The following is a 24027-nucleotide window of genomic DNA, read 5'->3' on the forward strand; positions in this document are numbered from 1 at the left end:
CGGCCCAGACCCCCCGCCCCCGTCTCCGGCCCCCAGCCCCGGCCTGTCTGTCGCCTCCGGGGTCGGGGGTCAGGGTGGGAAAGCCCCTCGGGAAGCCCCCGGGGAGCAGCCGGAGGAGGGGGCGGGGCAGCGGGGTCGGGGGGCGGGCGGGGCGGGGCGGGGGGGGGAGCAGCCCGGGGCGCCGCTACTTAAGCCCGCTGCGCCCGCGGGCCGGGGACAGAGCCTGGGCGCGAGCATGGAGCGCGGCCTCGCCCTCCTGCTTCCCCTCCTCCTGGGGCTGCTCCGGCCGGGCCGCGGTGAGCGCGGGGGGGGCTCCGCGCGGGGAGGGGGCTCGCGGGGGGGGGGGAGGCGCCGGGGGAGGGGGAGGGGGAGGCGGCGGGGCCGGGGCTGAGAGCGCTGTCGCCCGCAGCGGGGCCGCTGCAGGTGGAGCCCGCCGAGCCCGAGGTGGCGGTGGCCGTGGGCGAGTCGCGGCGGTTCGCCTGCAGCCTGGCCTGCGCGGACGGCAGCGCGGCGGCGGTGCGCTGGCGCGGCCTGGACACCAGCCTGGGCGCCGTGCAGTCCGGCGCGGGCAGCAGCGTCCTCTCCGTGCGCAACGCCTCGCTGGCGGCCGCGGGGACGCGCGTGTGCGTGGGCTCCTGCGGGAACGTCACCTTCCAGCACGTCGTGCGGCTCCTGGTGTTCGGTGAGCGCCCGCCGCGGCCCTGCCGTCCCTCGTCCCTGGGCCGCCGCTGCCGGGGAGGCCTCCCGGACGGCCCCGCCCCAGCCCGAAGCCCGCCTCGCCGGCTCTGCTGAGCAGCTCCGCGGCCCGTTCCTCCTCCCCGCATCCCCTCTGCCCCAGTCCACCCCCAGACCTGCACCTGACCCCCTGCCCGTCCTGCGGGTGCGGCACTGGGTCTTCCCTGTCCCCGCGCCCCCTCCTCAGGGCCCGGCTCTGACCCTGGGGGTTCAGCCCACCCCCTTCCTTCCTTCCCTCCGCAGCCTTCCCGGACCAGCTGACTGTGTCCCCGGAGACCCTGGTAGCCGGGCCAGACCTGGAGGTGAGCTGCACGGCCCACAACGTCGCGCCTGCTGGCCCAGGCATCCTCTCCATGTCCCTGCTCCTGGGGGACCAGGAACTGGAGGGCGATGAGGACCTCCGGGAGGTGACGGAGGAGCCCCAGGAGGGCGAGGAGCTCCAGGAGGACGAGGACCCGCTGTTCCGGGTGACCCAGCGCTGGCTGCTGCCCGCCTTGGGGACCCCTGCCCCACCCACGCTCCACTGCCAGGCGACCATGAGGCTGCCGGGCTTGGAGCTGAGCCACCGCCGGCCCATTGCAGGTGAGCCTGGGCCTCAGTGTCACCCCGGGACGTGGGGGAGGTCACGCCCCCCAGCGCCTGTGAGCCTTGATGAGTGGTCCCCGGGGGCTCCTGTGGAATCCTGGTTCTGCCCCTCCCCTCCGGTGTGCCCCCCGGGTGGGTCACAGTGCCACGGCCGAGAGAAAACTGCGCTCCATTTCCAGCCTGTCCGCTGGTAGGAGCTAGGGGCTGCTTCTCGCTCGTTCATTCATTTAGCACATTTGCGGAGCACCTGCCCTGAGCCAGGGCCCACGACAGCCTGCCCTTCCTCTACCCACAGTCCCCCAGGGCTCCCACCTTCCTCCAGGTGAGAGCCCAAGCTCCCCGCACCCCCGGGGCCTGCGCAGCCAGCTCTGCTGGCCCCGTTCACCACCCCCCAGCTACCCCACCCCGCATTCACTCTGCTGTTCCTTCAACACCCCTCGTGCAGTCCTGCCCAGGGCCTTCGCTCTGCTGTGCTCCCCACCGGGAATGCTCTTCCCCACTCTCCCTCCCCCACCTCCCTCAGCTCTCCTTCCCAGTGAGGCCTGCCCGGCCCTCCCTGTCTAAGCGGTCAAAGCCCACCCACCCCCACCACAAACACATGCCCTCTCTCTTCTCCTGTTGAATGATTGTTAACACCTCTTATCAGCATCCGACTCTCCTGTGTTCTCTATTTTTTTCCCGTTATCTTGTCTCCCCTGCTGTTCATTTCATCGAAATAAGAAAGTGTCACTCTTGTTCATGGCTGTGTCTCCAGTGGCTAAAACACTGCGCAGCGCACAGTAGGTGTTCAGTAGATACAGCCTGAGTGAATTAATCAGTCGCTGTTGTCACGGAGCCTGGTGCATAGTAGGTGCACAATGAATGCTTGCGGAATGAACAAATGACATTTAACACGGGGCCTGGCACACCGTAGGTGCTCAGTTCACGGCAGATGTTATTATCAGATGTCTCATCTGGGACGGGCCCTGCCTGCATCACCAAGCCTCTGGCAGCCTCTCACTAAGGAAGCACAGATTTGTTCTCTGAGAGGGCACCCCGAAATTCACGTTAATGGCTGGGTCCTGGGGCCGGGAAGGGCTTGGCTCAAGGGGAAGCCCGGGTCGGGGGAGGCAGGGGTACGGTGGGAGGGCGTCTCACAGCAGCACGGACAGACTCCCTCTCGGGGCCTCAGTCTCTCATCTGCACCACAAGGAACGAGCAGAAAACTCAGGTGTGTCCTGGTTCTGTGCAAGGGCGGGGGGTGGGGCCCTTCCCTGTCCCCACTGCTCACCCCCATTATAATAAAATCCAATACCCTCATCACTCTCCGCACCAGCCCCTGGGGGGGGGCTATCACCCCCTTTACAGTTGAGCAAAGGGAGACACGGAGATTTAGGTGCGCGCGCTGGAGGAAGGGGCATGGCATCCCGACTGCACTTCTACCCACTGCAGTACCCTGCGATTCACCCACGTGAATGGATGGGGCTTGGAGCGGTTCTGGTCTAACCATGGGGTCCAGGTGGAGAGATGGAAGCAGGAGAGGCAGCTGGGCAGCAGTGAGAACAAATGGCTGCTGTGTTTTCCAGTCCTGCAGCGCCTGACCTCCCCGGAGACCCCCGTCACTACCTCCTCGGAGCCCCCCATGACAGCCTCTTCGGAGCCCAGCATCACAACGTCCCCAGAGCCCACGGATACAACGTCCCCAGAGCCCCCTGTCACGACATCCCCAAACCCCCCCATCACTACCCCCCCAAAGCCCCCCATCACTACCCCCCCAAAGCCCCCCATCACCACCTCCCCTCCTACCCCCGAGGTCACCCCAGAGCAGGCCTCCACCCGCAGCCCCAGGAGTCCCAGCCCCGCTACCAGGAACAGCTCCACCAGGCCCTGCCACCCAGAGATACGCCAGTTGTCAGCACCGGGCGGGCTGGAACTGCTGTGTGAGGCGGCGTGCGGCCCAGGCACGGTCGTGCGCTGGACCCAGGCCCCTGGCGGGCTGGCGGCCTACGAGATGCAGGAAGCAGGGGTCCAGGCTTGGCTGAGCAGCCGGAGCGTGCTGTGGGCCAGCTGCCACCCCGAGGGCTGGTTCCAGTGTCGCCTGGACCCCGGGGGCCAGACGGCCAACCTATACGTGGCCCCAGAAATATGTGAGTTCAAGGGCTGGGGCGGGCACGGGGGGAGCCTGGGAGGGAACGGGCCTTGCGCCCAGGCCTTAGATAAGGGGTGCTCTGTCAGACCGTGTCCCTCGCTGTCCAGTGGGCTTCCCAGACCCTGTAAGATCACAGCTGCCTTCGTAACGATAACTAAGTTTCAGGGATTGTGTACGTGTCACAGCACTTTGTAAACTCTAAACTCTGTGGACTGAGACAGCCTGTGGAATAGAAATAAAAGGGACTTCCCGGTGGTCCAGCAGTTAAGACTCCGTGCTTCCACGGCAGAGGGCGCAAGTTCCATCCCTGGTCTGGGAATTATGATCTGTGTGGAGAGGCCAAAAAAAAAGGAATACAGCCACTTCAGTAATTTCAGTTTTTCTGGTAGCCACATTCAGGAAAAAACAAAACAAAAATAAGCTTGACAATATGTTTCATCGAACCCAGTATATCTCAAACAGTATCACTTCAACATGTAATCTGTCAAGAAGCATGAATGAGATTTTTTTTTTTTTCAAACTAAGTCTTCAGAATGTGATGTGTGTTTTACCCAGACAGTGCTGTCCTCTCTGACTGGTCATGCCTCAGATGCAGCTGTAGCAAGTTGCCCCTCACTGGACAGCCCACTTCTAACTACAAGGTCCTATGTACCTTTCAGAAGACTCACTCTAAAGGTCTTTGGGTAGTCCAGGGATTTTCGTACATTTCAGAAGGCGTTTTAAACCCTGAAGTCCTTTGTAAAATTTCAGGGAACAAGGTCAATCTGGGAGCCCTTAGCAAGCTCTGCTGGGCTGCTCCCCAAACCTGCAGAGAGGTGCAAGACTCCGGATGCCTCTCTCTCCAGGCTCCCCGCTGAGGTCCACAGCCCTGTGGATGGGAAGCTTGGTGTTGGGGCTGCTTCTCCTGGTGTTCCTGACCTACCGCCTGTGGAAACGCTGCCGGCCGACCAGATGACCTGGGCCCCCTGCCCTGCCTGGACCACACCGAGGGGCACTTCCCTTCCACTCAGTTGCGGCTGGAGGACGTTTGCAGCATTCTGGACAGCAGGGAGGCTGACCATAGGCCCCTTACCCTGATGGCCAGCACGTCCAGCTCCCCAGTTGGCTGGGCTTCCCCTCAGTGGGGTCCCTGGGGAGCCAACCCCCTCACCCCCACCCAACGATGCGAAGCTGGAGAATAAAGAGCATCTGGTCTGACCTCGATGGTTCCTGTCGTGGTCCGAGGGCACCGGAATCCTCTGCACAGCTCCAACCATCCTCTGCTCTAGGTGACTCCCCAGAGAGACAAGGAAGGACAAGACACCCCAGCCCCATGCGGCCAGGGCTGGGGGGGAAGAGGCGTGTGGTCTGCCTGGTGCCTTTCCCCTGCATGTGGGGACACTGGCACTTATAGAGTAACTAGAAGTCCTCAAAAGAATCGGAGAAAAGTATTTGTTGGCAAACAGCACGGGCAAAGACACAGAAAAGAGGTGGCTTCATAAGGGAAATTGCATCTCTTTTGGGGTGGCTGGGGGCTAAGGCGGGGGGAGAGGCGAGAGAGTGATTTCGGCAGATGCAGGGCTGCAGATGGCAGGGGCGTCAGACTTCTGGATCCGGGGAGCTGTGGGACAGTTTAGAGCTACAGAGGATGCGGTGTGAGAAAGATCCCTCTGGTGGTAAGGAAAGGTAACAGCCCGGGATCAGGAACTCGGGACCGTGTGTGGTCCACTCGTTCTGCGAACGCGAACAGAGAACTAGGGGCGGCGGAAGCGCAGACCAGGCCCCTAACCCAGCCTGGTGGAGAGAGGGGGCCTTTCCCCACGAGGTGAGCTACAAACGCGCACCGAGATTGGGTTGGGCTGAAGGCCAGGCAGAGCACAAAGGCTCCGGGTTGAAAATCAGAAAAAGGGGCGGGGAGAAAAAGAAAAGAAAAGAAAAGGGGGCGGGGGCGGCGCTTAGTCCAGGAGTTAGGGTGGAACCATCCCCTCCATCCTCGGCAGGGCTTCCCTGGTAACCAAGGAGACCGGTTGCTCGGGGACCCATCTAACAACTCCGCCCACCACCAAGATGGCAAGCAATCTGGCTTCGTACCAGAAAGCGAGCCCTTCCTAGGGATCCATTTTGGAGTCTGGCAAAATCTAAGTTTGGGGCCTAAGCCAGGAACGCCAACCGACACACCTAAAGAGGAGACCGGAGAGAGCGCGCCACTGAGAACCGCGGGAAAGCGCGGCCCGCGCGGCTCGCTTCCCAGAGTCCCAGCGGCATCCGAGCGCCCTCTGCCCTCAACCAAGATGGCCACCGCGCGGCGCCGGCGCGCTGTGAGCCGCGGCAGTGCTTCCGGCCCCGCTGCCCTCAGCGAAGATGGCGGCAGTGGAGAAGCGGCGGCCGGCGGCGGCCCAGGCGGCTCACTTCCCAGACGGCGGGCGGCCGGGAGTGTCCCGAGCAGCGGCGACGGCCGAGAGTGAGGAGGACTTCCTGCGGCAGGTCGGCGCGACGGAGATGCTGCGCGCGGCCCTGCTGAAGCTGCTGGAGGCCCGACCCGAGGAGCCCATCGCCTTCCTGGCTCACTACTTCGAGAACGTGGGCCTGCGGTCCCCCGCAAGCGGCGGCGCCGGGGAGCCCCCGGGCCAGCTCCTGCTGCAGCAGCAGCGCCTGGGCCGCGCGCTGTGGCACCTTCGCCTGGCTCACCACTCCCAGAGGTGCGGGGCGGGGCCGGGGCGGGGCCGGGGCGGGGCGGGGCGGGGGCGGGGCCGGGGCGGGGCGGGGCCGCGACCGGACTTCAGCTCCCAGTGGGCTCCGCGCGCCTCTCCGCCCCCGGCGCCGGCGCTCGAGTGCGGGGCGTGCTGGGAACTGTAGTCCTCTATGCCTGGCGCGGGAGGGGCGCGGATGGCGCGGGGCTGCGGGGCCCCTGCGGGGCCCCTGCGAGGCCACGCGAATGCTGGCGCCGGGAGCTCTGGTCGACTTGGGCTTTGGTGATGCCTCTTTGCAGGTGCTGAGGTCCCCCTTGCAGCGTACCCCACTTTTGAAAATCATGGAGCCCAGACAGGACTTGGCCCTAGGTCGCAGAGCAAGGCCTCAAAGCCAGGTCCCTCCTAGCTGCCTCGTTCCCAGCGTGGTAGCATCCCCTTACATTCAGCCAGAAAATGAATATTTACAGGGCCGGGCCGCGGAGGTAGAGAGCAATCCAGTCCCCCGAGGGCAGGAGAGACGTCCAGGCAGGGCACTGCATGACACACAAGGAAAGGTGTTGTGGGCACGAGGCCACCGAGTGCACTGGCCTGGAGGCTGTGGGGGCTGCAGTGTAGGACCCGCGGGGGAGGGGAAGGCCCCGAGTCTTCGCAGGGCTGAAGCAGGGAGGGGTGGACGGGATGGCGCCTACCCCCCACCCCCACCCCACAGCTCTGAGCCCGTGGAAGACGGTGAGGGAATGGCCTACATCCGGTGGGTGGGGAGAAGCTGTTTGACTCGCAGCATCAACCGGACCAGGTGGCCGCTGGATGTGGGTGGGCTGGGTCGTGGATGGGGATTGGTCCCCAGAGAACCCAGGAAGGGAGGCGGAAGCCAAGCAAAGGAGCATTGCGGCCTGACCCCGGCACCCGCCTGCCTGGGGGCAGCCCTCCCGAGACAGTTTAGAGAGAGTTAAGGTGCGGTCCCCAAGCAGGGGAACACAGAGAAGCTGGGAGGGAGCCGGGTGTGGGAAGGGGTGTGGCGCGCGGGCATCCACGCGGACCACCCCGTCTCTGCCACAGGGGAAGGGGGAGCCGGGTGTCCGAGTGGCAGCCAGAAAAGGCAGCAGCCGGGGCCACTTCTGAGATGGGGACCTGGGGGTTGGGGGTTCTGCTGGGTCTGCAGGGGCTGGTGCAGAAACAGCCCCAGGTGGTCCGTGAAATGGGAGGTCACTGGCTTGCGGGAAGCTTCCACACTGGCTTGGACCGTTAAGTTGGGGGCTGGGAAAACCTCACAGCAGGAAGATGAACAGTCGGGTGTGCAGCGGAGATGTGCATCCGGGCCAGGAGGTTGTCAGGTGGCGTGGGGGGTTGTGAGGGCCTCCGGGGGGCTGAGAAGAGCCCAGGACCTGCCTCTGAGGAGCCCAGCCTCAGCGAACCCACAGGAAAGCGAGAGAAGCACAACAGACGTGAAGGAGGGAACCAGAAGACACTGGCACCTAGGACATCTTCCAAGGAGAAGAGTCAGCGGCAGGCTCACCACGTCCAGTTGTTCAGGTTAAGCACTGCACAAGCTGCTCACTCCACAGATGTCACAGATGAGGACGTTTACATGAAGGCTTTTTGCAGAGCTTTATCTAATTCACACTAAGGCACCTTGTGGGCTGGCAGTGGCCCTGCGTCCAATGGCCCTAGAGATGAGGGCTGAGAAATGTTTGTTGGATTTAGAACCAAGGGGGCCATTTGAGTGTCCTGGGGCTGCTGTAACCAATTACCACAAACTTGGTGACTTAAAACAACAGAAATTTATTCTCCCACCGTTCTGGAGGCCAAAGTCGGAAATCCAGGGATGGCAGGGCTGTGCTCTCTCCGGAAGCTGTAGGGGAAGGTCCTTCCTGCCTCTTCCAGCTTCTGGAAGCTCCAAGCATCCTTGACTTGTGGCCACGTCCCCACAGCCTCTGTCTTGTCTTCCTGTGGCATCTCCTCTGTGTCTCTCTCTTAAAAGGACACTTGGCATTGGATTTAAAGCTACTTCACGCCATCTCCAGGTTCAGAACTACTTACATCTGCAAAGACCGTATTTCCAAATAAGGTCACACTCAAAAGTTCTAGGTGGACGTGCACTTGGGGGGACACTGTTCACTGCACTGCAGGGATGCCGGAGCCATCTGCAAGGGGCACAGAGGGAGAGGAGCGAGCGTGGCTGGTGCTGGTGGCACACCTGGTCTCCCAGCGGTGGGGCTGGTGCTGAGCTCAGAGATGGCTTCCCAGTTAGGAGCTCCGTAACCTTGGCTACCAGGTCAAAAGCAGAAGCCAGGCCAGGTGGGTCCTGGGTGTGAGAGACAGGTGGTCCCCCCGAGGCCAGGTAGCTTCACCCCAACTCTGAGGGGTGGGCTGGGGCATCTGAGGCTGCTCTTCAGAAAGTCCTCAGCATGAAAGATTTGGCGAGAATTCAACCAAAATCCCCTCTGCCGGTGTCTCAAGAAATCACACGTGCTGGCTGCTAGGACTGGTGATGGCAGCGCTGACATCCCAGCGGCCCTCAGAGCCTGGGGCGTCCTTCTAAGCTGCCGCGTGCTAATAGGAACAGCAGGAGTGCTGACCCCTGCAGGTCCCCGCAGCCCCAGAAACCATGCAAAAGCACCAAAGGGTCTGAGCCAGTCTCCTCGGCTCAGAGCATCCTCTGTGGGGGTGGAGCAGCCTCCCTGCCCCCACCCACTCGATGCCAGGAGCCCCCCACATCGTGACAAGCACAGACATCCCCAGACATCACCCAGTGTCCCCTGGGGGCAGAATCTCCCCGGACAAGACCCCCCAGGTTATGGGATTCCACAGACCCCCCCCCCAGAAGACTACATTCCATGACCATGTGGCCTCTGAGGTCCTGGGACGCTGAACACATTTAAATACACACCTGAGGGTGAGGCAGGGGGCTGACCCACAGGTGCGGGGGCCCCCCCCTGGTTTACACCATGTGACTCAGTGGGAATGTATGCAGGCATCTGGTTTGAGCAGGGAGAGGACCCAGTCTCTTTCCAGACAATTAACCAGAGTCCCTCCCTCTCGGCACTGCTGACCCTGGGGAGGTGAGGTCACTCTGTGGGGGGGGCCATCGCGGGCCCTGCAGGTGTTGAGCAGCCTCCCGGGCTTCCACCCACCCAGTGGTGGCAACCAAAACTGTGCCCAGACGTCACCAGTGTCCCCTGGGGGCAAAGTCGCCCTGTTGAGAGCTCCCGGTCTGCAGCGGAAAGTCTCTGTGTCTCTGTGACATGACCCAAAAATAGGTTCTTTTTAACAAACGCCCACATGCCTGGCACACTGGTCCACGTGGCAGCTGACACAGGTGGAACGGATGGCAGACAGCGAGCGTGCCCTCACGGCTGGGAGCCCCCGGGAGAGCGCCTCAAGGTGGGGTGTGGGCCGTACCTGCCCCGCTGTGCAACTTCCTGCCCACAAGGCCCACGGTAAACAGCACCTGGACAGCGCTGAGTGGCAGCCAGTGACAGCTAATGACAGACGCACGTGGGGCCCCTGCCACACGCCGGGCACAAAATCTACCCTCTGCCCTCCGGAGAATCCTGCGATGCAGGGGCTAGGACCCTTATTCTCCAGATGAGGGAAGCAGAGTGCAGTGGCTAGAACTGGTGCAGGTCTGTGCTGACCAGAAACAGCGCTGAGCATACAGGGTGCGCCGTGGACCCCTGCCGCCTCCAGGGAACGTGAATCAGCTCAAGACGACTGGTGGGTCCACCAGGTTCCCGGGGGAGACATCAGGCCGCAGGGACAGACACCCGAAACCTCAGGGGCCTCACACAACTGCTGCTGGGTCTGCAGGGGCTGGCTCACGCAGGCTTGCGGGGAGGGGACCCTCCACGGGAGGTGGACCACGCTCTCATGGGGGTGGGGAGGGCTGCCTTCAAGAATCCGCCCCCCCCACATATTCACACCCTCCGGCAGCTGCCTGCCACGTCAAACTGGGCCAGCCTGTGTTGTCGCCCTGCTGGTCACCTGCTCCGGGAGCCAGCGCCATGTCCTCAGTGCACTCACGCTGCCCCATGGGGAGAGGCCTCCACAGGGACCTTTCAGGGGACGGCGGCTCCGCTAGGGTCCTGGCTGCAGACTGAGCCGGGACCACCCAGCCAAGCTGCTCCCAGTTCCTGACTCAGGCTACAACGTGATGTCGGTGTGGGGGTAACTGCTACGTGGCCGCAGAGCTGACACAGGCATCGTCCCTACCAGGCTTGCTCCCACCACAGCCCCCGCATCCTGGGGAAAGGAGCTGGTGACAGAAGCTCCTACGAGGGGTTACTGTGAGGCAGCAGCTAACACGGTGCCAGTCCTGGAAACGGGGGCAGGAGAGGTGAGAAGTGAATCCCAGCGGGGCGAGACTCTAGGTCCTGCCTCCTCCCTTCTGGGCCTCTGTTCCTCCTCTGTAAGGGGCCTTGCCCCACGGAGCTCACTGGGCGGCACGTCCAGCCCTGGGCACCTGCTGTGCTCTGGACCAGGCTGGCACCCACACTGGCCCGTACGGCAGGTGGCATGCCAGGTCCCGCAGATAAGAGTGGGCCTGGTCTCCCAGAAGAGGCGACTGTCAGCCCTGCGGGAACCCCTTTCTCTGTGGGACCCTTGGCCTGACCATCAGCCCGCCCCGAGCCTCACTTCCGCTTTGCTTTAGGGGAAGTGGAACTGGGCCGTGGCCAGGTGCCGGCGGTTGGGGTGAAGATGGGAGTGAGAGCCAGGTACCTAGATGCCCAGGCTCACCCCAGCCCACGCCCTCAGCCACCTGTGAGGCCCTGGCGTGGCCAGGGTGCGTGGTGGGGCCTCGGGGTCCTCACGGGGCAGGCGGTAAGTAGCGTCAGCGCCACGGCCGGCCTCTGATGTGACTGTCAGGTCTGCTGTTGCGGCAGGAGGCAGCGTGGCTGCCTGCGGACAGAGCTTTACCCACAAAGACCGGCGGCAGCAGGTTCGAGCCACAGCTGTGGGCCTGCAGGAGTGACATGGGTTCACCCAGGTTAAAAGGTGGGGAGTGTCCTGCTGCAATGACACCCCGTGGGTGCGTGTCACCTGCGGGATGGAGAGTCTGGGCAGACGCTGGCTGGCGGAGTCAGCCGGCGTTTCTCGGGCTCCTGGGCAGTGCTCTGGGCGCCGGGGCTGTAACTAGGGACGGACAGGTAAAGCCCCGAGGTGGGCTCCTGGGCTGATGTGGTGGGGAACTCATGAGGACACCACGAAGAGAAGTACAGGAAGGGGCTGGGGGTCAGGGAGGGGAGGGGAGGGGAGGGGAGGGGAGGGGAGGGGAGGGGAGGGGAGGGGAGGGGAGGGCCCCCCCCCAAAGGTGACACCGAGCAAAGGCTTCGCGGAGCTGTGGGTCGGTCTCGGGGAGAGGCTGGGGGCAGGGGCGGGGCAGGCTCCTGCGCGGCCCGACGCCCGCTCCGCCCGCAGGACCGCCTTCAACAACAACGTGGGTGTGGCCTACGAGTGCCTGAGCGCCAGCGGGCGCAGGAAGAAGCCGGGGCTGGACGGGCGCACGTACAGCGAGCTGCTGAAGCGCATCTGCCGGGACGGGGAGGCCCCCGAGGAGGCGGTGGCGCCGCTGCTGCGCAAGATCCAGTGCCGGGACCACGAGGCCGTGCCGCTGGCCGTGTTCCGCGCGGGGATGCTCACCTGCTTCGTGCTGCTGGAGTTCGTGGCGCGCGCCGGCGCCCTCTACCGGCTGCTGGAGGGCCCGGGCTTGGCCGCGGCCGACCGCCGCGTGGGCCAGGCCGTGCTGGACACGCTGGAGGGGGCCCTGCAGGCCAGCGACGACACCGCGCCCGCGAGCTACCTGGAGGCCGGCTCGCGCCTGGGGCCCGACAGCCTGGCGCTGGCCATGGACCGCGCGCTGGTGGCCCGGCGGCCCAGCGCCCCCATGACCCGGGAGGAGTTCCTGGAGAAGGCTGCCGCCCTCTTCATCGCCAAGGTCAAGCCCGTGGGCTGAGCCCCTCCCTTGGCTTGGCCGCCGCCTCCCGCGCCCGGATGCCTGGTGCCCTCAGGGCCTGGCTCACCGGGGCCAGGACTGGGGTGTCCCTGCATGCCGGGGCTGCAGGGAGCCCCCCACCCCCAGCTTCCCACCTGGAATGATGCCCAAGCCCCCTTCAGGCCAGGGGGAGGCCGAGAATCCCTCCTAGCAAGCCTGCCAAGGCCCCTCCCCTCAGCAGAAATAAAGGCTGTTCCCCAGGCTGACCTGGTGTGTGTGTGCCCGCCCGTGTCCCCGGAAACGCTCTCCACTGTGGCGGAGCCCGGCCAGCCCCAGAGGGTCCCACCACCGCCCAGAAGCCCCAGGGTGCCCTGGACTCGGCTTTATGGGAGCAGAGGGCACTGGGGCACCCAGCGAGGTGCCCTGGACCCACAGCCCCAAGACCTGGGGGGCACGGCTGGCTCCGACCTGCCCTCCACGGGTGCCCCACCCCAGCAGCTCCTCCCTGGACCTCAGTTTCGCCAGCCACCGAAGGAAGAGGTCAGCTGGGCAGGCAGTCACAACGCTGACGACAGAAATGGCTAACACGTTCGATGCCTGCAATGTCTTGACTCACCACCACCCTGTGCAGATGTTAAACCACTGGCCACATCTGGCAGGTGGGGAAACCGAAGCCCAGAGGAGTGAAGGTCACACCACCAGTAAGGGGCCAGCAGGGATCTGAACCCAGGCCCGTGCTCTCTAACCCACACCCACAGCACCTCCGCCACCACTGTGGGGCCCATCCAGGATCCAGGTGCACCACAAGTCACCAAGCACCCTGGGTGTCCCCCTCCCACCCGCAGGATCACATCCTGGACACAGGTTTCCCCAGGGAGCAGATTCCCAGCCCAGAACAGTTGCGGGCGGGTGACTGCGCTCTCCTGGCCTCGGTTTCCTCCTCTGTTAAATGGGACCCAGGGCGCCCCTATTTTGATTGAGGGAGGTCACACGGGGACAGAGTCCAAAGCCATTTTCAAGCTACCGATGGCAGGGACCACCTTGCCTCCCACTTCCCAGCACCTGCCCTTGGCCAGTAATCAACAAACCAGGGAACTGCCCCGTGTTTTCCAAAAGCAGCCACAGCTTCCTTTCTGCTCCCGCGCCTCTTCCTGAATCTCCCACCCCCCTCCAGGGGCAGGTAGGAGGTGGAATCTGCGTCCCCCAACCTTGAACTTGATGGCTTTTGTGACAGTACTTGGCGTCCACGTCTGGGTCACAGAAGGCGACAGGTGCCCGCGTGGGTGCCAGCATGGGACACGGCAGCCACGTGGTGAGGAAGTGCAGGCCGCGTGCAGGTCCCTGACGGGCGGCTCCTGCTTTGCAGGGAAATGAATGAGTGTTACTTTTTCAAGGCATGAAGTTTTGGGGTCATTGGTTATGTAATCAGAAGCTTCACAAAGGTGCCCCACTCAGCATTAGCTGTTACCAGTGCCCTGGCACACAGGAAGTGGGCCAGCGGTGTCAGTGGGCTGAGGCCCTTAGTGGGCTGGACGGCCTCGGGGAGCAAGCTGTGCGGAGGCCCCTTCGGGCACGGAGCTTACAGCCGGGTAAGGGCATCCCCGTGAAGCACCAAACCGTCCTGGAGGCCAGGACCAGGGCGCAGTGCCCGAGGGACTCACCGGCCCCAGCAGCCTCCAGTCAGCTCTGTGGTCCCTGGACTGGACAGTGTGTAGCAGGTGTCACTGGTGCCCCCAGATCCCCTTCCCAGCCGCCGAGGCTCACAGCTGCCCCACCACAGAGACGGAGCCATGCGGCCCCCGAGGCCGCATCGCCTGCTCTGGGGCAGGAGGGGCCAATGACCGCCGGGGGCGTGGCCAACGAGCGACCACCGGGGGATCCAAGAGCCCGCCGCTTGCCTCAGGGGAAGCTCACTCTGGGGGCCACTCACGCTCCAGGGCCCCCCTGGATCAGGCTCAGGCCCACTCCAGCCGGGGTCACCTCCTCTGCCCCGTCCACCTTCCCTCGCTGCCACCCCCGAGTCGGCATCACGCCTGGTCTTGGGTCCAGAAGTCCCGGTTTAACCTTTACAGGCACAGGCTGGGGAAGCGGAGCTGTGCTGCTTACCCGGCCTCAAAGCAGTGCGGACACGCAGCCTCCCTGCCTTCCAAACCCCACCCCAATAGGGGTCCCGCCACAGCCCCCAAGGGCTCCTCCTCTTCCCCAGCTTCCCTGGGGGAAGGTGTCCTCCCGCCCTGTCAGGGGCCTCTCCTCTCCTCACACTTCCCGCTCACTTGGCATCTCACCGGGGCTGTGGCTTCCATGACTGCCTGGTCACCAAGGAGTCTCATAGTCACGTCTCGGGCCCAGCCCTGGAGGGCAAAGCGCCTGCTGGGCGTCTCCTCAGGGACATCCCAAGGACGTCCCAGGCCTGCCACATCCAAGACAGAGCCTCCGGTCAGCCTCCCTGACCCTGGGGCTCCTCTGGAGTCTGTGGTCTCCGAGGAAGGCCCCAGTCCACCCTGGACCAGGGCTCGGCCTGCATGCCTCCGCTGTCCCCTCAGCTGGCCCTTTTCTGCATCCTGTTGTTTGAACGTCATAGCTTCATCCTGCCTGCTCCTCCCCACACTGGTCCAGCCCACATCCTCGTCCCCCTGGGCGACCCCACCAGCCCCACCAGCCAGTAGGAGTGCTCCACGCACCCTGGCCTCAGTGATTGGTTCAGGAACAGCATGTGACTCCCAGCTGGCCAATGAGATGCAGCCCTGGGACTTTTTCTGGGGCAGCTGAGCTGGGAGGACCTGGGCCTGGATCCTGGAGCCATCTGGTCACCACAAAGCCTGGGAACAAAGTGAGAACTCAGGAAAGCTGAGCAGAGACTCCCCAGCTTCTTTCCTTGACTCTATCCCCTCACTCTGCCCCAGGCACACTGGTCTCTAGCTGGTCCAGCTTATCCCTACCTCAGGCCTTTGCAGTCACTGTTCCCTTTCCCGGTAACACTGTTCCTCCAGACCCACGGGGCTCACTCCATTGTGGTCTCCGCTCAAAGGCCACCTCCTGAAAGGTGCCTTCCCTGACCCCATGTCCACAATAACTCTCCTGCCCCACCCCCATTGCTGATGCGACACTATTCTTTATTTTTGTTTTTTAAGATTTATTTATTTATGGCTGTGTTGTGTCTTCACTGCTGCGCTCTAGCTTTCTCTAGTTGTGGAGAGCGGGGTTACTCTTGGTTGCAGTGCGCAGGCTTCTCATTGTGGTGGCTGCTCTTGTTGTGGATCACGGGCTCTAGGTGCGCAGGCTTCAGTAGCTGCAGCACACGGGCTTAGTTGCTTCGCGACATATGGGATCTTCCCGGCCCAGGGATCGAACCCGTGTCCCCTGCATTGGCAGGTGGATTCTTGACCACTCTGCCACCATGGAAGCCCACTATTCTTTTTCTTCACAGCAATTGCTGCTACCAGAAGTTGCTTACTTATGTAACAGCTTGCTCACGTCCTTTCTCCCTGTCTCCCCTAGGACTGGGATTTTTACATATTTTACTCACTACTGTACCCCCAGCACCTAGATTTGTCCATGGAAGGCCATGAATTACTTAATTTTCCAGAGGAATTATCTGATGCTCACAGAACTGAGGATATTCAGTTCCTGTGCCTGTGGTAACAAACCACTGCAAAAACAAAACAAGACAAAACAAACCCAAAACCCCAGAAAACCCCACAACAACACAAGTTTGTTATCTTACAGTCGTGGAGGTTTAGCATTTGAGGACCATTTCCAAGTTCATGCAGACCTAGATCTGAATTCAGGGTCCTGTGGCATGTGATGTAAGGCTCAACTCAAACTGGCTTAGTAAGCAAAGAAGTAACTTATTGACTTGCACTATTGCCAAGGGAGGTCAGCCATGGCTGGATCCAGGAGCACGAAACTGTCTTCAGCACTTTCTCACCGGTTGGCTCAGCTTTCCTGAGTGCCAACTCTGTTCACAAGCCTCGTGGTGACCACAGGCTCCTACAGCTCCAGGTCCAGGTTCTCCCAGCTCAGGTATCCCAGCACCGTGTCCCCAGAAAAAGGCTGAGTCACATGCTGTTCCTGAACCAACCACTGCAGCCAAGGGGCCTGGGGCACCATGACTGGGTGACCTATCCCTTCAGGCAGGGCTTGGGGATCAGCCCAGTTTGAACCTTGCAGACTAAGAGCGGGAGCCCCCAGGGGAAAACGGAGGTGCTGTGGGCAGAAAACGGGCAGGTGGAAACCCCGGATGTCCACCACCCCAGGATGTTTTCAGAGCCGAAGTGCAGGCTTTTGGTGGGGAGAAGCCCTCATGTGGGACCAGCTGGAGGGGCCACAACCCTGGTAACCTGTCTTTACATTCCAGGGCTGCCTCCAGTCACCCAATAACTCCTGTGGCGTGGTGCGCACACGGGGAGACATCTTGGGGAACTTCTCTGGGAGAATTACAATCAATTCTAATTACTATTTATCAACAAGTGGCCGCATGCGGACTCTACGACACGGGTGCTATGGGCAGAGAGTGAGGGACAGAGAACACTTGGGACAGTGGACGGAGGGGGTGTGCAGCCCACTTTATAGATGAGGGGCCCCTCCGGGTCCCTCGGGGTGCTGGGCAGAGCCCCCTGTCCTGGTGAAGCTGCGGCTCCGCCCAGGGCTTTCTCAGATTCCTCCGTTCCTCTCCACAGAGGACACTTTGTCTTCCTTCCCCAGAGGGCTTTACCTGCCTGTCCTCAGCGGGGACCAGCCCAGGGCCAGGTGTCAGGGCACCCGGGAGAGGCAATAAGCCCGGCTCCGCCCGAGGTGTCGGTGCAACTGTGGGCTGCCAGGGTCACCGGGCACCAAGGCCGCTGCAGGCCACGGGCGCCACGCCCCCGCTCGTGGGGAGCCGCCACCTGCGCACGAGCAGGGGCGGAGGCCACGCTCCATCCCAAGTCTCCGCCCCAGAGCTGTGTGGGGCTGCGGGCCAGGGGCGCAGTCGGGCCAGAGCCCGGTGGGCCCAAGGTCGGCCTGGGACGCGGGGACAGCCAGGGTCAGGGCTCCGGCCGGGACGGGTGCCCAGTCCGCGCTGCGGGAGGCGCGCTGAGCGGCGGGGGGCTGCGAGCGGCGGCCGGGCCGGGGCACCTGCGGGGACACTGAGGCTCGGGCCGGCCCCCGCCCCGCGCCGCGCCGCGCCCCGCCCCGCCCCGCGCCGCGCCCGGACGTCACACAAAGGCCCCCGGAGCGCAGCGGGCCGGCCCGGGCAGCGTAGCGCGGCCGCGCCCGCCGCCCCGCGCACAGGCGTCCGGGGAGCTCGTCCGAGCGGCGGCGGCGGCGGCCTCCCAGCGCATCGGAAGCGCCAAGGCGCCTGCGCGCGCGGCCCCCGGCTCCCGGCGGCGCGCTCGGCGGCCGGAGGAGGGATCGTTTCCCGGCGTGCCCCGCGGGCGGGCGGCGCGCAGGCGCAGGCGGGGCGGGCGGCGCGCAGGCGCAGTCGGCGGGGGCGGGGCGCGGCGGCCGAGCGGAGCGCCGGGCGGCGGCGCAGAGCGAGTGGAGCGCCCGGGGGCTCCGGGCGGCGGCGGCGGCGGCGGCGCAGAGGAGGAAGGCGGCCCCGGCCCGTCCCGCGGCCCCGCGGCCCCGCGGCCCCACTCGCCCCCGGCCCCGGGGCCGTCCGCCGCCGCCATGGCCCGGCCGCTGGTGCCCAGCTCGCAGAAGGCGCTGCTGCTGGAGCTCAAGGGGCTGCAGGAGGAGCCGGTGGAGGGCTTCCGGGTGACCCTGGTGGACGAGGGCGACCTGTACAACTGGGAGGTGGCCATCTTCGGGCCCCCCAACACCTACTACGAGGGCGGCTACTTCAAGGCGAGCGGCGGGCAGGGGGGCGGCCCCCTTCTCCGGCTCCTCGGGCCCCTCCCTCAGCTCTGCCGCGGGGCCCTGCCCGCTCCCTTCCTCCTCTTCCTCGGGGGACCCCCTGCCCGCTCCCCTCCTCCTCCTCGGGGGGTCCCCATCCCTCTCCGCCTCCTCCTCCGGGGGCCCCGTTCTCTCGGTCCTTCCTGCTCCCGGGACCCCCTCCCCGTTCCTCCTCCTCGGGAGGCCCCCATCCCTCTGTCCTTCCTGCTCCCGGGACCCCCTGCCTCTGCCCCGCGGCCTGGTGGCCTCTGGGAGCCGGGAGCCCTCTGGCCCCAGGAGTCCCCGAGAAGCTTCCGTTCCCTCTAAAGCCAATTCAGGGCTGCGGAGGGGCCGTCCGGGAGCCTCCCTGTTTCTCTGGGCGCGGGGCCCTTGCTGCCCCCAGCCCCTGGTGCCCGTCCCCCTCCTCCTGGCCCTGCCCGCTGCCCGGAGCAGACGAAGAGGCCTCCCCGGAACCAGCCAGCCCTGTTGTGGGGGGAGCGGCGGCCTTGGGAGGGGGGAGGGAGGCCCGCCGCCGGGGGGCTGGCTCAGCCACTGGCTGGGGTTCCAGCAGAGGCCCGGATGGGGTTGGCAGCCAGGACCTGCTTGGAAAGCGGCCACCCTGGCCGATAGCAGTGGGCCAGGCGCTGTGGGCTTCGTCCTGAGCTTTACATAACCTGTTCCCTCGGGCCGTGGCTCCCACCCTCTGCCCTGTCCCCCGAAGCCACACCGCAGAGCCCACCCCGGCCCGGCCTCAGAAGCTCGGGCTCCTCTGCGGCCCGGCTGGCCTTCCCCAGGTTCCAGGGAGCAGGTCGCTTCTTCGTCCGGGAATCGCATGCTCTGGGTCGCGTCTGGGCCCTCTGTGGTGGCTTCATTTTGAGCAGTTCTCTGAGTGGGGAGGCAAGGGCTGTCCGCGGGACTGGCTGTGTTTCTGTCCAGCGTGACTAGGACTTAGGCCAAAACCTGGACAGGCTGTGCGTCTAGATATAGCCTTGGAAGGTCCCCTCTCAGATCAAGGGACTTGGCTCACTGAGCCAGAGGGCAAGGCAGGGGGTCTCCTTGCAGGAGAGGTGGGGCCTGGGCCCTCAGCGGGAGCTCCCCCCTCGTCGCCTGCCAAGAGCCCAGTGGCCAGGCTGGGAGGGCTGCGTGGGGGCGGGGCGGGGCTGGCATTGCCCGGGCAGATGTCAGTGTTTGCACGTTTGGCTGACGTTTTAGCCACGCCTGCTCAGGGGCCTTGAGGGAGCAGGCTGGCCTGCTGGGTGCTTCCTGAGTTGAAGTTCCCTCGCTGCCTGGGTGGACCGCCCTGGCTGAGTTCTCATCTGGAATCTGTCTTCCTCACGCAGGGCACAGATTTGGGGCTGACCACCAAGTGGTTTAACCAGCCCCTCCCTCAGCCTCTCTTGTCTGCTGCTGGGAGCAGCTGGCTGTGAGGACCAGGGCCCCGCTCAGAGCTGGAATAGCGCGCGCCCCGCCCCGAGGCCAGGCTAGGACCCTGGGCAAGGCCATTGGTCTGGAAGGAAAGGAGAGGATGTGGGTTTCTGGTTGTTGCCCACGGTCGTGAGGGGTTGTGGGTACAGCCTTCCAGGCTGGCTTTGGGGGGATAACCCTGTTTTTCTAGAGAAGCGTGGGCTGGGGAGGGGCGGCCGCACATCTGCTGCGGAGGCTGCCGTCAGGGAAGGGAGCACGGGCCCCCCCGTGGCCGTGCTGCCCTTGGATCCTCCTGTCGCCCTGCGGCTGGGTGGGGAGTGGGGCAAGGATGTGGACATGCAGGGGGCTGGACGTGCCCGGGGCCACCAGCGCTCCCAGGTGCCCTCCTCTCAGCCCGCCCAGCTCACCCGCGCCTCCCGAGCCAGCGGGGCCCCGGGCAGCGGGTGCCGAGGCTGCTGCAGAGACCCGGGTCGGGGAGCCCCGCGCAGCTGTGTGCTGCGTGCCCGCGGGCAAGGCGCCGGCCTCCTCTGCGCGTGCGTTCGCACAGGCGTAAAGGCATCTCTGGGACGTCGTGAGTGCTTGCTGAGGGGAGGCCTGGCCCTGGCTCTGCTAAGGAGGCTTCAGCTGGTCTCAGGCCGTCACTCAGAAACCCAGCCCTGGGCTTGGGGGGACCACAGGGCAGGGTCTGAGGTCCGACTTCCAGGCTGGCTCTGGGCCTTAGCACATTCACTGCAGAGCAGAGGGCCTTCCCCTGAGTGCCCCCAGCGCCCCCTGCCCAGGAGGGCAATTCTCCCAAGATGGGGGGCCTGCAGCAGAAGTGTCCCATCAGGCCCCGAGAGCCTGAAGCACCACCAGGAACCCGAGGCCGGGGCACAGCCCTCCCCCATCTGCCCATGGCCTTCCTGTCTGCCTCCTGAACCCCCAGGACAGACACCTGCAGGCAGGGAGCCCGTGTGCCCTGTGCTGACTCATCTCCGCCCCTGGCGCTTGCCCAGTGGACACCGTCTATTTTAATCCTCCCCACAGGGCGGAGGTGGGAGGCCGGGAGCCCAACGCGGTGCTCCCTGGGGCCCGGGCTCTGGTCCCCTCACAGGCCTGGGACGGGCCTGGTGCTGCTCCCGACGGGCGCCCACACCGCCAACAGCGGGGCAGGGACAGAGTCGGCTCAGTGACTCCAAAAAAGCCCCAGGCCCGTGAGGGCTCCAGAGGCAGGCGGGTCCCAGGTTGACCACTGTGTGTGGTCTTGGGCGGCCTGACCCAGCCCTGGCTGAGCTCCCTGCTCTCTCCCAACCAGGCACGCCTTAAGTTCCCCATCGACTACCCTTACTCGCCGCCGGCCTTTCGGTTCCTGACCAAGATGTGGCACCCCAACATCTACGAGGTGAGCCTGCCCTTGGAGTCCTCTGCATGGGGTGGGGGCGGGGGGGGGGTGTGGACCGGAGCCCGCGGACACTCACCCCCCTCCCCCAATGCCACACAGACTGGGGACGTGTGCATCTCCATCCTCCACCCCCCGGTCGATGACCCCCAGAGCGGGGAGCTGCCCTCGGAGCGGTGGAACCCTACGCAGAACGTCAGGTGAGGCTGTTGGCGCTGGGCAGGCCAGCCCTGGGGACGTGGACGCGGCTCCCTGCACGGTGGCGGCATCTGTGGGAACCACGTCCCGCCAGAGTGCCCCATCCCTGCAGGCCTCTCCCCTCATTTCCTGCCACCCCTGTCCCACCCACCTTCGGGAACGGCCTCTGGGAATCCTGTGCCCTTGTCTGCCTGCCCCGGGGTCCCCCCTTCCTCAAGCCCAGGGAGCTCAGCACCTCTGTCCCCAGAGGCTGTGCTCCCCCCCGAGCGGCCCAGGCACTCTGCTCCTGCCCGCACATCCTTTGTCCAGGCCGGGCGGGATGCCCCTGGAGGGGACGGGCCTGCTCCCGCAGAGGGAAGGTGGTCCTGGCCTTGGCTGTCCACCCATGTTCTGCCGCAGGAGTCCAGCGCACAGCAGAGGGCGGGTGGAGGGTGGTGGGCTGGGGCGGGGCGCAAGGCTCCCGGGTGGGCAGCCCTGGGCCTCGGATGCCCCCCCACGCCGACTCCTGCCCCCCCAGAACCATCCTCCTGAGCGTCATCTCCCTCCTCAACGAACCCAACACTTTCTCACCGGCCAACGTGGACGCCTCCGTGATGTACAGGAAGTGGAAGGAGAGCAAAGGCAGGGACCGCGAGTATACGGATATCATCCGGTGAGTCGGCGCGGCCCGCCGGGGCTCTCCTCCTGTTGCCGGAAAAGCTGGGCTTCGTCTCACGAAGTGTGCGGTCCTCGCGTGTACCGTTGTGTGCGGACGTGCCGTGCGTGTTGTGGGACGTGTGCGTCTGTCTCGTGCGTAGCGTGTGGGTGCCTGAACTTCACACACAGGTAAACACCCTGGCGTCCGCCAAGAGGCGGCAGGGTCTTGCCACGTTCCCCTGCTCTGACACTGAAAGGGCAGAGGTCCCGCCCCCCCACCCCCATCCCCATCCCCATCCCCCAGCCCCGCGTGCGTGGACCCTGCGCACTGGGGTGTGAGCGTGTGCGCGTGGCCCTCGGCGTCTCCCCGCTCGGTCTCCTCGGGGAGTGAGTTCTCCACGCGTGACCAGGACGTGCTGTGCGGGGTGTTGGATCTTTTCACCTGATGGGTGTGAAAGTCGCTTCCACTGCAGTTTTGAAACTTGGAATTATTTTTTAAAGGCAGCAAAGCCGGGTGTCATGAGCGTGTTTAGAAAGTGCCTTTTTTTATGAGAAGTCACTGTTTCCTGGCTGTAAGAGCAGCGCATCGCTTAGGCCTTTGCCAGGGTAGCCTTTCCTCAGCCCCATGGTCTCCTGCTCTCCCCGGGAGCAGGCGGGCGCCCGACCGCCCGGGGGTCTGCACGCCCCATTGCCCCCGGGGTGCGTGTTGTGTCCTGTGAGCCGCTCTGGGGTCACTTGTCCCCCTCGGACTCAGAACTTCTTTCACGACAAGCTTAATCCTTCACTTAGTCTCCTCCAGGAAGGTTTTCAGTTTGTCATTTGCCTCTTAGAAAAGCGAGGAGGTCAGACACGTCTCCATGACAACCCGGCCCCCCCCAGGCCCAGCGTTTACCCCGAGAAAGGGGGCTGCGTCCTCACCTGCGTCCACGCAGCTGTGGGGACCCGAGCCCGCGGCGGGGCCTCTGGATGGGCCGCCGGCAGCGTCGGGCGCCGGGCCCCTAGGGCGGCAGGTGCGTCGGAGCTCCGGCCCGTGGCCGTCGGTTGGATAAAGCTCCAGGCGCGACGTGCGCGCAGAGGACGCGGTGCTGGCGACGGGGGTGCTCCCGCCCGGGGAGGGGAGGAGCGGGGCCGGGCTGCTGGGGATGCCTCGCGGTGGCCGCCTTCCGCCGCGCCCCTCGCCCGCGGCGACCGACCCCGGCCGCCGCTGGACCTGTTCTCCGCCCCGCGCGGCCCTCGTCCTGGCCCGGAGCCCGCGCCGCCCGCCCTCCACGTGTGCGCTCGCGGGTGTGCGCGCGCGAGCAGAGGCCCGTGTGCACGCGGGGCCTCACGGGCACGCGTGTCCCCGCAGGAAGCAGGTGCTGGGGACCCAGGTGGACGCGGAGCGGGACGGCGTGAAGGTGCCCACCACGCTGGCCGAGTACTGCGTGAAGACCAGGGCGCCGGCGCCGGACGAGGGCGCCGACCTCTTCTACGACGACTACTACGAGGACGCCGAGGCCGAGGCCGAGGCCGACAGCTGCTTCGGGGACGACGGGGACGACTCGGGCACCGAGGGCTCCTGAGCCCGCGTGTCCGCCAATAAACGTACAGCTCTTAGCTCGGCGCCCGCCTGTCCGCCGCCGCCACTACCTCCGGGCGCCGCGCGGCCCGGCCCCGCCCCGCCGTCCGCCCGCTCCGCCGCCGCAGGGGCGCCCCGCGGGGGCCGCTCGCTGCCGGGCCCGGGGCCGCCCGCCGGCCGGAGCCGGGGGCGCGGGGTCCCGGCGCGGGGCGGCCCGCTCTCCGCCTCGGGTGGTTTGGAGTCTCAATAAAGCGACTGTGCGAGAAGCCCGAGGACCCGGCTCTCTTTGGCCCCGGGGCCCGTGCGTGCATGGGAGCCCCCGCGGGCGGCCGGCCGATGTGGGGGAGGAGCAGCTGGGCCCGGCCGGAGGGGCCGGGGCGGCACCGGGGTCACCCGCGGAGCGGCCTCGCGGGCGGCTGGGCCTGGGGCGCCCGGGGCGCTAGGGCCGCCAGCCTGGGCCGCGACCCCAGAGCCCGCAGCGGCCAGGGCCCCCGGCCGGACCCCGGCCCGGCCCAGCTCAGAAGTAAAGTCTTGTCGGAACAGAGCCACCCACTTCTTCACCTGCCTTTGGCTGCCTTTGAGCCGCAGCCTGAGAACTGAGTGAGAGCAACACACGGTCTGGGCCAGGAGCCAGGGACGCTCACCGTCTGAGCGTTGACAGGGCGGTCCGCCCCCCGCTGCCACCCTTGGGCCCGTTGGTCCAGCCCCTCGGTCCAGCCCCTCTGCTCCTCCAGCACCCCTTCTCACCCCCGGCTCCCGCCACCGCGTGACAGAGGGCTGCAGACTCGGTGTCCACCCTTCATCGCGCTGGGCGCGGCGGGGCGGGGGACGGGGTGGGGCGCTGCCTGTCCCTGCCCCACCACCCAGGGGCCTGCAGGGTGAGGGCCCAGAGCCTGCACAGGACAGGTGGGAAGCGGCCCCAGGCCCGAA

General features: G+C 65.5%; 3 protein-coding genes across 4 annotated transcripts; all 3 read left to right on the top strand.

Annotated features, from left to right (window-relative positions):
* Positions 1–235: 235 nt before the first annotated feature.
* MADCAM1 (mucosal vascular addressin cell adhesion molecule 1) lies at positions 236–4403 on the top strand. The gene is made up of 6 exons (XM_057709965.1): positions 236–296; positions 410–682; positions 979–1317; positions 2886–3021; positions 3070–3446; positions 4294–4403. Exons 1-6 carry the CDS (start codon positions 236–238, stop codon positions 4401–4403), a joined length of 1296 nt encoding a protein of 431 aa, XP_057565948.1.
* Positions 4404–5215: 812 nt separating this feature from the next.
* TPGS1 (tubulin polyglutamylase complex subunit 1) lies at positions 5216–12310 on the top strand. Of its 2 annotated transcripts, XM_057708751.1 has the most exons (3): positions 5216–6126; positions 10333–10453; positions 11536–12310. In XM_057708751.1, the coding sequence occupies exons 1-3, from the start codon at positions 5789–5791 to the stop codon at positions 12211–12213; spliced, it is 1137 nt and encodes a 378-aa protein (XP_057564734.1). In that variant the 5' UTR covers positions 5216–5788; the 3' UTR covers positions 12214–12310. The 2 variants fall into 2 exon arrangements, with proteins under 2 accessions (XP_057564734.1, XP_057564735.1); XM_057708752.1 differs by lacking the exon at positions 10333–10453 and having other exon boundaries at positions 5225–6126; positions 11536–12208.
* A 5245-nt stretch (positions 12311–17555) lies between these two features.
* CDC34 (cell division cycle 34, ubiqiutin conjugating enzyme) lies at positions 17556–23135 on the top strand. Its single transcript, XM_057708753.1, has 5 exons — positions 17556–17875; positions 20622–20708; positions 20808–20905; positions 21421–21555; positions 22888–23135. The coding sequence occupies exons 1-5, from the start codon at positions 17699–17701 to the stop codon at positions 23099–23101; spliced, it is 711 nt and encodes a 236-aa protein (XP_057564736.1). The 5' UTR covers positions 17556–17698; the 3' UTR covers positions 23102–23135.
* Positions 23136–24027: the final 892 nt, after the last annotated feature.

The sequence above is a fragment of the Hippopotamus amphibius genome, chromosome 15 (assembly GCF_030028045.1).
Source record: "Hippopotamus amphibius kiboko isolate mHipAmp2 chromosome 15, mHipAmp2.hap2, whole genome shotgun sequence".
NCBI lineage: Eukaryota > Metazoa > Chordata > Mammalia > Artiodactyla > Hippopotamidae > Hippopotamus > Hippopotamus amphibius.

Coding starts and splice junctions, on each gene's coding strand:
- CDC34 (XM_057708753.1), top strand. CDS start 17,699: ATGGCCCGGCCGCTGGTGCCCAGCTCGCAGAAGGCGCTGCTGCTGGAG. Junction 20,709..20,807: donor GGCACCCCAACATCTACGAG/GTGAGCCTGCCC, acceptor AATGCCACACAG/ACTGGGGACGTGTGCATCTC. Junction 21,556..22,887: donor GAGTATACGGATATCATCCG/GTGAGTCGGCGC, acceptor GTGTCCCCGCAG/GAAGCAGGTGCTGGGGACCC.
- TPGS1 (XM_057708751.1), top strand. CDS start 5,789: ATGGCGGCAGTGGAGAAGCGGCGGCCGGCGGCGGCCCAGGCGGCTCAC. Junction 6,127..10,332: donor CTGGCTCACCACTCCCAGAG/GTGCGGGGCGGG, acceptor CGTCCCTACCAG/GCTTGCTCCCACCACAGCCC. Junction 10,454..11,535: donor TGGAAACGGGGGCAGGAGAG/GTGAGAAGTGAA, acceptor CTCCGCCCGCAG/GACCGCCTTCAACAACAACG.
- MADCAM1 (XM_057709965.1), top strand. CDS start 236: ATGGAGCGCGGCCTCGCCCTCCTGCTTCCCCTCCTCCTGGGGCTGCTC. Junction 1,318..2,885: donor CCACCGCCGGCCCATTGCAG/GTGAGCCTGGGC, acceptor TGTGTTTTCCAG/TCCTGCAGCGCCTGACCTCC. Junction 3,447..4,293: donor ATACGTGGCCCCAGAAATAT/GTGAGTTCAAGG, acceptor CTCTCTCTCCAG/GCTCCCCGCTGAGGTCCACA.